Source organism: Gracilinanus agilis, chromosome 3, assembly GCF_016433145.1.
Source record: "Gracilinanus agilis isolate LMUSP501 chromosome 3, AgileGrace, whole genome shotgun sequence".
Classification (NCBI taxonomy): Eukaryota; Metazoa; Chordata; class Mammalia; order Didelphimorphia; family Didelphidae; genus Gracilinanus; species Gracilinanus agilis.
Genome location: NC_058132.1, coordinates 96,819,784 through 96,830,939, shown reverse-complemented (window position 1 = coordinate 96,830,939; position 11,156 = coordinate 96,819,784). Strand labels below are relative to the sequence as shown.

General features: G+C 46.3%; 1 protein-coding gene across 1 annotated transcript; it reads left to right on the top strand.

Annotated features, from left to right (window-relative positions):
* Positions 1–418: 418 nt before the first annotated feature.
* KLHL35 (kelch like family member 35) lies at positions 419–10,817 on the top strand. The gene is made up of 6 exons (XM_044665990.1): positions 419–1,272; positions 1,978–2,162; positions 3,383–3,501; positions 6,166–6,354; positions 8,919–9,107; positions 10,278–10,817. The coding sequence occupies exons 1-6, from the start codon at positions 419–421 to the stop codon at positions 10,500–10,502; spliced, it is 1,761 nt and encodes a 586-aa protein (XP_044521925.1). The 3' UTR covers positions 10,503–10,817.
* Positions 10,818–11,156: the final 339 nt, after the last annotated feature.

Genomic DNA, 11,156 nt, shown 5'->3' with positions numbered 1-11,156 from the left:
TTTTAGGAGGATAAATGTGGCAGCCCTGTGGAGGACGTATTTGGACGGTGGAGAGACTAGGAACTGAGAAGCCAAAGACAGGAGTCCAAATGAGAGGCAACGAGGGCCTGCAGCAGGGTAAAAGCCATGGCAGTGGAGAAGAGGGGACAGAATGGGTGTCTTTGTTTCTCCAACCTCTCTAACTCTGCCAGACACAGAATAGACACTGAATGAATGTTGGTTGGCTTGGGTTGAATGAGGTGCACGATCTCTTTCTTTGTAAGCGAGTCCTGGGGTAGTCAAGGCAGTGGGCCTTGAGCTGGACCCTAAAAGATGGAATCACAAAAGCTGCTTCATAGCCTTTTTCCTCCCTCCGCAGAGCCTTTGAAACATGGAGGAGAAAAGTCATTTCTCATTTGTTTGTTTTTAATCAAACAGGATGCCTGAGAGCCCTCCCAATAAGGAAGCAGAGCCTCGCTCAGACCGTCCGTCCCCTGCTGAGCCCTATGTTAGCTCTGACCATGCCCAGCATGTCCTGCAGACACTCAGGGTGTACCAGCTCAGTGGCACCCTCACGGACGTGGTCCTTCGGGCTGGTGACCGTGACTTTCCTTGTCATCGCGCGGCTTTGTCAGCTGGTAGCACCTACTTCCGGGCTCTGTTTGCCGGTGGTGGACCCCAGGAGGATGTGGTACCCCTTCCCCAGGCCTCCCCAGGAGTCCTGGGCCTGCTCCTGGATCACCTCTATGGGGCTGGTGTGAGCCTGTTGGAAGAGGATGCAGCCGCCCTGTTGGCCCTGTCTGACCTGCTAGGAGTGATTCCACTTCGGGAGGCCTGTGCCAACTTCCTGGAGGGCCGGCTTGGACCAGAGAATTGCCTGGCTTTCCTCAGCCTGGCTCAGACCTTCTCCCTGCCCTCACTGGCAGAGGAGAGCCACCGGGTAGTATGCCAGGCGTTTTCAGAAGTCTCCTTCCAGCCTGAGTTCCTGGAGCTGGAGCTGGCCCAGGTGGCCGAACTGCTGGCCGACGACAGCCTCGTGGTGGCTAGAGAGGAGACTGTGTTTGAGGCTGCCATGCGCTGGGTGCGCCATGACCCTCTTGCCCGACACAGACAGCTACCATGCCTGCTAGAGCAGGTTCGGCTTCCCCTGCTGGCCCCAGCCTACTTCCTGGAGAAGGTAGAGGCCAATGAGATGATTCGGGCTAACCGTGAGTGCCACCCACTTCTGCTGGAGGCTCGCCAGTGTTTCATCCTCGGGAGGGAGGGCAGCTCATGGAGAGCAACTCCCAGGAGGTAGGGGGTCCTCCAGTCCCCCCAGAACCAAGGGGCCAGAGTATCTAGGAGAACACACAGCCCCTGCCCTGAGAAACCTGGGATTAAGTAAATCAGCAGACGTATCAAGGCAGTGAACTTGCTGACCAATGATAATTAGGAGGGTGGCTGACTGGTCAGTGGAATCAGATAGAATTATGGTTGATAGACTCAAGGAAAGGTCATCACAATTAGTGATTAATGGTCTGTGGAGATGAGGGCGGGGAATAACCAAGATGGAGCTTAGTATGATTAATAGTCAGTGGCCAGAAGGGTCAGTCCCTGAGAGATCAGAGTGTTCACTGATGAGTAAGTGAGACCAGTGGTCAGTAGGATGGGGGTCAGTGACTTAGAGATCAGGGGGATTGGCTTGCATTCAACTGAAGAGGCCAGTAGAATGAAGGTAGATGAAATTAGTATTCAGCGATAACCTAAAAGATCAGGGAGACTTGGGTCAGTGGCATGAAGGGGCAATCCCCAGGTGGATAAATGGGATTAGTGATTACTCCTGAAGGGAAGTAATCAGCTCTTGAGGAATGATGCAGATCAGTTGCCAAAGGAAGGGAATAATGTTGGAAGGGAAAGTGGTCAGCAGCCTTAGAGGTTAGTGGAATTCATGGTCTCTTCCTGGGTAGTCCAGAGGAGGGCAGCTGGCCCCCTCACTCCATCCCTCCCTCCTGGTACTAGGTTTATGGATCTGACCGAAGTGATCATGGTAGTTGGTGGCTGTGACAGAACCGGGCTCCTGACACTCCCCTTTGCTGGGGCCTATCATCCATGGAGTCGCCAATGGAAGTCGCTGCCTAGTGTGCCGGGCTGCACCAAATCTGAGTTTGCCATGTGCACCATGAAGAACGATGTCTACCTCTCAGGTGAGAGCAGGGTACCAGCCCAGGATCCATTACAACCCTGCTTGGATTGGCTGAGAGCCTGGGAGGAGGCTTCTTCCTGCTCTCAATGGTCTCCAGTGAGAGAGCCCAAAGTAATTGAGTTCAGTCCATCCAGTCCTGCTCCACTGCTAACCCCTACTTCCCCAACCAGAATCCTGTTATTTTATTTTTTTTAATCTATAACCTTCTGTCTTAGAATCAATACTGGGTGTTGGTTCCAAGGCAGAAGAGCAGTAAGGGTTAGGCAATGGGGGTTAAGTGATTTACCCAGGGTCACACAGCTAGGCAATGTCTGAGGCTAGATTTGAACCCAGGACCTCCCACCTCTAGACTTGGCTCTCAATCCACTGAGCCACCCAGCTGCTCCCCAGAATCCTATCATTTAGAGATCAAAAGGAGCCTAGAGCCTGGCATGCTTTACATGGACTAAGCATAGACTTTGAGCAACTCCCTCCCATTCTCTCTCTAAAATGATGAGGTTAAAGTAGCCACTTCCTGCTCTAACATTCTAAGATCGGATTGACCATTCTGGCTTTGACATTCTATTTTTCCAAGATCCCTTCCATCACCAACAGTCTATGTACTCTAGATCCTGGATAGTTTGACATTCTGTTCTGAGATTTCTTCCTGCTTTAATGGTATATGTTCTCTATTCTAAGGTTCCTTCCAGGTCAGACATTATCTGTTCTAAGGTCCCTTCCACCACCAATATTTCCATGTTCTCTATTCTAAGGTCCCTTCCACCACCAATATTCCATGTTCTCTGTTCTAAGGTCCCTCCCACCACCAATATTCCATGTTCTCTGTTCTAAGGTCCCTTCTACCACCAATATTCCATGTTCTCTGTTCCAAGGTCCCTTCCAACTCCAACATTTCATGTTCTCTGTTCCAAGGTCCCTTCCACCACCGATATTTCCATGTTCTCTATTCTAAGGTCCCTTCCACCACCAATATTTCCATGTTCCCTGTCCTAAGGTCCCTTCCACCACCAATATTCCATGTTCTCTGTTCCAAGGTCCCTTCTGCCTCCAATATTTCTGTGTTCTAAGGTTCTCCCCATCTTCAATATTTCCATGTACTATGTTCTAAGGTCCCTCCCACCTCCAATATTCCATGTTCTATGTTTTAAAGTTTCTTCCAACTCCGACATTTCATGTTCTATGTTCAAAGGCCTTTCACCCTCTATGATTCACTTTCCTTAGGTGGCCATATCCACAGCCGTGACCTATGGATGTTCCGATCTCAACTGCAAACTTGGGTCAGGGCAGCCTCCCTGCATGAAGGCAGATGGAGGCACAAAATGGCTGTCGTGCAAGGGCGGGTAGGTGGGCCCCACCATCTGGGTCTCTTAGATTCCCAGAGCTGCCCCATAAAAAGTTACATCTCAAGCTTGGACTCATCCAGAAAGCTCCAAGTCCAGAATGCCTCACAGACCTGGGGGTGGGGTGGGTGGGGTTGGGGGGAGAACAGTCCTGAGGCTGGTCACAACAGCAGGGATAACAACAGGGGGTATCCCTAAGGCCAGGAAAGAGGCCTGACTGATCAAATGAGATATTTGTAAAAGCACTTAGCACAGTACCTGGCACATAGTAGGTGCTTCATAGATACTTATTCCCTTCTCTTCCTTCCCCTTCTCAAGACTGCTCCAATGAGCCTCCCTAGTGGTAACATAGGGATAGAAGAGCCCCTACCTTCCAATGTTGTTGTGAGGATCAAATGAGATCCTATTTGTAAAGCACTTTACAAACCTTTTAAGGCACTATGCAAATGCTAGCCAAAGATCCAGGAAAAGACCAGCCTGACAGAACTAGCTATTGCTACTATTACCTTTTCCCTTATTAATAAGCCCAAGAAATGTGATCTCAGTCCAAGAGTCACCTAAGGAGCCTCATGTACATATATGAGCATATGCAAGACACGTACAAAGCAGGCACAAGTTAACCTTGGATGGGAAGATCCCAGATCTTTAGAATTTGTGCAGGGAATCTTTTACTTCGGCTAATGGGCTTTTTCTCCTTCACTGCTTTTAAAACCTTCCCTGATTCTTGAACTCCAATTCCTTGCCCCAAAACCTGCTTGATTCCCTGAGCTGAGCTTTGCCACACCTTATCCCTACTGATCTTCCCTCTTCTGTTGCTGCCTTCAAAGCTGGATGCCCGGGCCTTCCATCTGTCCCTGCTCCCCCTTGTGTGCCTCCATCTCCACACAAAGTAGGTGGTTCATTCTGAAGGTTTATTTATAAAGGAAAGTTTATAAGGAAATAAATAAAATAAAAATAAATAAATAAATAAATAAATATAATAAATAATTTGCTCATCATGAGGTCATGTAAAGGGCCACAATCTTCCCAGTTTCTAGCCTAAATGGCCAGATACTTCCCAAGATATTCTCTGGGGTTACAATTCCCCAAACCTCCATCTTCCTCCCTTCTGGACTCATGTGAAATTGGTGTCTTCACCATATGCCAAAGGTAGAACCATATACCATAGAACCATAACCAGGGTAGAGTGTTTGGGACTTTGTCCCGGAGTGCTCATGCTACTCACAGTCCTTTAGCAGCATAGAAACATATGAGTTTAGCATATAATTAGTGATCATTTGTTAAAATAGGAAACTACTCAGGGAATTCCCTGGCAGCCTCCCCCCAGATAAGCCCCTCCTCTCCTGCGCTTTTGCACTTTCTTAGCAATAGTCTAGCAGTCTCTTTGGGGTTCCGCTGTTCCCCTCCCAAAAAACCCCAAAAACATGAATTAAGGTCATGACATGCTGCTTATACCCAGAATAAAAATGTCTAGTTATAGCTCTGGTCTTCAGGCCTAGAACAATCTCATACCTATTTGTTTTTTTGTTGGGTTTGGAGTTTTGTTTTGTTTTTTGCTTTTTTGTTTGGCTGATTTTTAAAAGCTTAGATTTTAAATATATATATAAAATAATATATGACATAATAATATAATATCTATCTGTAATTAGTACTAGATCAAACTCATTGATGTGGTCTATAGTTGTCCATTTCTTTTCTTTTTTAAAAATCCCATCAGGAAGCCTCCTGATGATGTTGGTATCCTGCTCCCATTTCTTCCTAATTTTCACCTAGTCACCATCACATACACACACACACACACACACACGGAAAAACAAACGAGGTTCCCATTACTTCAAAGATAGAATATCATCATTTCAAAAGTAAACTGCAGGGGGCAGCTGGGTAGCTCAGTGGATTGAGAGGTCCTAGGTTCAAGTCTGGCCTCAGACACTTCCCAGCTGTGTGACTCTGGGCAAGTCACTTGACCTCCATTGTCCACCCTTACCACTCTTCTGCCTTGGAGCCGATACACAGTATCGACTCCAAGATGGAAGTTAAGGGTTTTTTTTAAAAAAAGTAAACTGCAAACTCTCTAGTCTTTGGAAACACAAGATGACTTAAAAGTTCATATAATCCAACTCCTTCCTTCTTTTACAAAGGAGAACATTGAGTCCCAAAGATGGGGAAAGACTTGGCCAGTCACAGTACTATTAAGAGAAGGATCTGAATTTAAGACTTTCCCCCTTTAAGACCAGCATCCCTTCCATGAAACCACACTGATCTCATAAGATCTATGCCCTGGATGGACGAATTAAAGATTTCTGTGTGGCTGGTTGAAGTGGTGAGGAAGGACTTCCTAAAAAAGGTGGTATTTGCCCTGGGCCTTAAGAGGAGGATAACATTTAGGTGGGGAGAGAGGAAGGAGGACATGGAAGAGAAGGGAAGGAAGGCAGGCCCAAGAGACAGTGGCCCAAGAAAAGAGTAGCTGGCCAGAGTCGAGGCTTCATACAGTAGGGAAGTTTGGAAAGATCAGGCTTACAGACATAGGTTGGGATCAGGTAAGTTGGAAAGCCTCAAGTCAGAGCTCAGGAGTCCCAACATGACCCAGTGGGCAGCGGGGAGCCATTGCAGGAAATCAACACTGACTGCTTGGTCCTCTGGGACTCCTCCCTCGTCTCCTAGCTCTATGCAGTGGGAGGCTTTGATGGTGTCCGCCGCCTGGGGAGTGTGGAGTGCTATGACCCCTTCTCTAACACCTGGGCCCCTGTAGCCCCACTTCTGGAGGCTGTGAGTTCAGCAGCTGTGGTGCCCTGCAGCAATAAGCTCTATGTGATTGGAGGTGCTGTGGACGACAGCTCCAACACAGACAAGGTGAGCTCAGGAAAGAAATGGGTGTGGGGGAGGTGGGAGGTAGAGGGGATTAGGGCAGAGGGAGGGCAGATGACAACTCTTCTGAGACCTTTTTTGACCTGGGCAAGCAAGGCCAATGCTGTCTGTTAGAGGGTAATGCTAAGATTCGTGGTTTCCAGGAAAGTGACCTTTTCCTTCCTGACTAATACAGGGCTCTTAGTCTTAGTCCAGTCTGACAGTTCTTGGTTCAGTTTGATTAAACAGATTCAAAATCAACATTCTGAAAGCTTTTATCATATGCATCATTCTCAGAGAGCAAAGGACTTGGATAAGATGCATTTCTTGCCTTCAGGAAGCCCCACATCTACTATGTACTCATAACTAATCCCAAAATGGAACGCAACAAAAACATAAGGGAGGAATAAATCAAGTGTCATGACCCAAAAGGAAAGATTGTTTTTGGTTTCTGAAGGAGGAGGTGTCTAAGCTGGGCTCTGAAGGTTGATGAGGATTTCAGTACACTACAATAAGCCTGTACTGATCACTCACTATGTGCAAGGGAGTGTGTATACAAAGACAAAAACAGTAAAACAGTCCCTGCCCTCAAGAATTTCACATTTAAGGAGGAGGTTAGGTGGCTCAGTGAATTGAGAACCAGGCCTAGAGAGGTCCTGGGTTCAAATATGACCTCAGGCATTTCTTATACGTGTGACCCTGGGCAAGTCACTTAATCCCCATTGCCTAGCCCTTACCATTCTTCTGCCTTGGAAGCAATGCACCATATTGGTTCTAAGCTGGAAGATGAGGGTTTGAAAGAAAAAAATAAAATAATTTCACATTTAACCTGGGGTGGTGAGAGAGGGAAGGAGGCCTGTTAGAGAAGGGGAGGAGAGCTGGCCGAGTAGAGACACCCAAACAAGAATGCACAGTATCCATAGAGAAGGGAAAACGTGGTTCTAGGATGAGATCTAGGGCTGGAAAGGGCTTCAGAGGCCATCTAGTCATCTACCCTCACTTTAAAGATAAGGAAACTGAAGCTATGAGAGGTTAAGCAAGTTTCTTTTTGCCACAGGCCTCATCAGAGGTAGGATTTGAACTCAGAGCCTTTGTCTCTGGAACCATGGCTCTTTCCCCTTGACAATGCTGCTTCTCTTCATTTTGGCTTTCATCTTGTGCAGCACGGAATATAGGAAAATAAGCAGGGATTAAAAGGGAAGTTGGGACTAGAATGCAGATGACTGAATGTCAGACCAAGGAGTTCGAACTCAATCTTATAGGTAGTGAGGACCCACTGAAGTTTTTCTGAAGGGAAGGACACAGTCAGACGTAGGGATCAAGAGGATGACTCTGGTGGCTATAGGAGGGATGGAGTGAAGAGGAAAGAGACTGAGGACAGAAAAACTAATTAGGAAGCTATTTCAATAGTCCAAACAAGAAGAAGGCCAGAATGATGGTGATCAGAGAAGGGATGGAGAGAAGGGGATGGATTTAAGAGAAGTGGAGAAAAGATTGATAACATGTAGGTGGAGCTTGGGGGAAAGTAAAAGGGATGGGAAGGGTAATTTGCACTCAGGTTATTTTGATATTATAGCAAAATAAGATTTAAAAATGAAAAACAGTTTCTGAGAATCAGGAGGCCCTAACTTCAATTTGGGACTCTGATTGTCTATTCAAGGGCATCTTCTAGGTCTAAATATCTCTGACTCTATCCAGAGGATCTCAATATTTTTTTGTATCATGGACCCCTTTGGTGGTCTAGCAAAGCCTGTGGACCCCCTTTTAGAATTTCGTTTTTAAATGCAGAAAATAAAATATACAGAATTACAAAGGAAACCAATTCTATTAAAATGTTTTTTTTGTTGTTCAGTCATTTTTCAGTTGTATTCAACTCTTTGTGACCCCATTTGGGGTTCTCTGGGCAAAGATACTGGAGTGGTCTGCCATTTCCTTCTCCAGATCATTTTAAAGACAAGGAAACTGAGGCAAACAGGGTAAAGTGACATGCTCAGGGTCTGAGTATCTGAGGCCAGAAGATAAATTTTTCTGACTCCAGATCCAGCACTCTATCCACTGTATCACCTAGCTTCCCTAGTTATCAACATATTTAAAAAACAAATTCCCTGAACCATGGTTAAGAATCTTCCCAGCTTTCTATGCAAGAATTTGTATTACATGATAGCTTACATTTATTAATAATGATGATAATAAGCTTGAACTTATATAGACTTTATGGTTTGCAAAGCCTTCCTCCTTTGATTTTTTTAAACTTTATCTTCTGTTTTAGAATCAATACTAAGTATCTTAGAATGGGTTCCAGGGCATGAGCATTAAAGGCTAGGTGATGGAGGTTAAGTGACTTGCCCAAGGTCACACAGCTAGGAAGCATCTGAGGTCAGATTTGATCCCAGGACCTTTGGTCTCCAGCCTGAGCTTTCTCTCCCAAGCCACCTAGCTCCCCTCCTCATTTGATTCTGTAGCAAAGGTGGTATGTGAGGCCTTGACACTCATTTCCATCTGGCATTCTGGGGCTTTCAGAGCCAAGAGAATCCACCTCCCTCCCTGACGCTGCTGGCCTCCTCCCTTAGGTACAGTGCTTTGATCCTGGGGAAGACAAGTGGAGTCTCCTGTCTCCAGCCCCCTTCAATCAAAGGTGCATAGAAGCTGTGGCCCTGGATGACATCATCTATGTGGTGGGGGGTCTCCTGAGCAAGATCTTCAGCTACAATCCAGCCAGAGACCTCTGGGCAGAGGCAGCTTCTCTCCCCGGGCCCCTGGTAAGAGGGGGACTTTGTTCCATTGTGCTCCCTTTGGGGGAAGGGCAGGGGAGAATAGGGGAAGCCCCCAAAAGATCAGGTAATTCCTGATACTGCAGTGGCCTAAGTTCCCTCCCAGTTCATTCATTCTGTGCTCTCAGGCAGGGGTCCCACCTCAAACTACAGTCCACAGACCATGGATAGATAGAGGTCAGGAGGGCCATGAATTTTGATGGGGGAAAAAAAGACAAATTTTTATTTCAGTAAAATTGATTTTCTTTTATGCATTTAAAAAACCTCATGCTTAAAAGGGGTCCATTGGCTTCACCAAATTACCAGAGGGTTCCGTGACAAAAACATTAAGAATCTTCCTTCTGAAGTCCATCCCAGCTCTGATGTTCTTTGTCCTAAGGCCTCTTCCAGCTGACATTCTGTGTCACAAGGCTCCTCCCAGCACTGACATCCCGTGTCCTGATGTGTCTTCTAGGATTGGCATTCTATTAGAACTCTATTAGAACTTTTTACAGAGCATTTTCAAAGCATTTTCTCATCTACATTCTCATTTGATTTTCCCTAAAACCTCGTGCAGGAGTCAAGCCAAGGGTCATGATCCCCACTTAACAATGGGAGAAAGCTGATGACCAGTTTTCAGACTCAGCCAGAGCGGCCGACTTCCTCAGGCCTGCAGTGCTTTGGAGGACTGGATCAATGACTTGACTTTGATTCTGAGTTCCTTGATCGGGCTGTCTGGCTCCTCCTAAGGAGGATGAAGGGCTTGGAGCTTCTAGGAGAGTATTCTCAAACCTCAGCTTTTGCAATATTACATCAAATATTTGATATGGAATCACAGAAAGTTTCAAAGCTTAGTGGATGGAGAGAGATGTCTAGAGCACCAAGTCCAGCTCCATTATTTTCACAGTAGACACTGAGGCCCAGAGAGGGGGAGTCATTTGCTGAGTAACACAGCTGATAAGTAGAAGATCGGAGGCTGTCCATGCTCGAGTGTTCATACAGTTCAGAGATTTTTATGATCCCATAATTCCATGATGGTGATGTGATGCCAGTGTTCTATAGTGATACCTCTCTGAATCTCCCATTCCGAATTTCAACTTTCCTAAAACTTGACCTAGTTAGGCAAGAGGGTGAGAGGTGCCAAGTCTGAGTACGTGTGTCTGCCTCTTGTCCTTCTAGGAGAGCTGTGGAGTGACCATTTGCAGCAGGAGGATCTATGTCCTTGGTGGTCGGGACTCAAGAGGGGAGAGCACAGATAAGACCTTTGCCTTTGACCCATTTAGTGGGCGCTTGGAAGACCAACAGCCATTGCAACGATGCACCAGTGCCCACGGCTGTGTCACCATCCTTCAGCACCTGGGACAGGGACAGACTGACCCCAAAGGGCAGGATAGGCCCAGCTGAGCCCTTGGCTTCAGGATAGAGAGACCTAGTTGTACAGCAGTCAAGGCCCAGGCCACCTAAGCCTTCTACTTCTATTCTTCTGAGGTCTCTGCGTACAAAAATCTGATGAAATTATTTTCCCCTTTTCTTAGAGAAATAAGACCCGATTTTAGTTTCACTCATTCAGACTGGCAAGTGTTATTTCTGATCAGAGACAGACCCTGTAGGATTTCACTCCTTAAAAAACCTCCAAGAAAAGAGACTTGATTCCTTTTATCTTTATAGTGTATCTGAGCTGTTGTTATAAAATGTTTTAAAGTTCGTGAAAGGTTCTTCCATCTGTTTCTTAGAGCATCTTTCTTTAACCTCTCTGCTCTGATCTACTTATCAGGATTCAGGGCTGGAAGGGGCCTTGGAGATCATCTAGGCCACTCTCTTTTCATTTTATAAATGAGGAAACAGGCCCAGAGAAGTTGTCACTTGCCTAAATAAAATGACAAAATGAACTAAAAGCCAGACTCACCAAACTCAGAGATGGACCACAATTCAGTAAACATAGGTAAAGCAGCACCTGTGTTCAAGAAACTAAGGGAGATTTCTTTAAAAAACAAAATATGGGGGAAGCTGGGTGGCTTAGTGGATTGAGAGCCAGGCCCAGAAGCGGGAGGTCCTAGG

What these genes read in the sequence shown, in the direction of transcription:
- KLHL35 (XM_044665990.1), top strand. Translation starts at nt 419, where the DNA reads ATGCCTGAGAGCCCTCCCAATAAGGAAGCAGAGCCTCGCTCAGACCGT. An exon ending in TGGAGAGCAACTCCCAGGAG is followed by an intron (nt 1,273 to 1,977) that starts GTAGGGGGTCCT and finishes TCCTGGTACTAG; the next exon opens with GTTTATGGATCTGACCGAAG. An exon ending in ACAGCTCCAACACAGACAAG is followed by an intron (nt 6,355 to 8,918) that starts GTGAGCTCAGGA and finishes CTCCTCCCTTAG; the next exon opens with GTACAGTGCTTTGATCCTGG.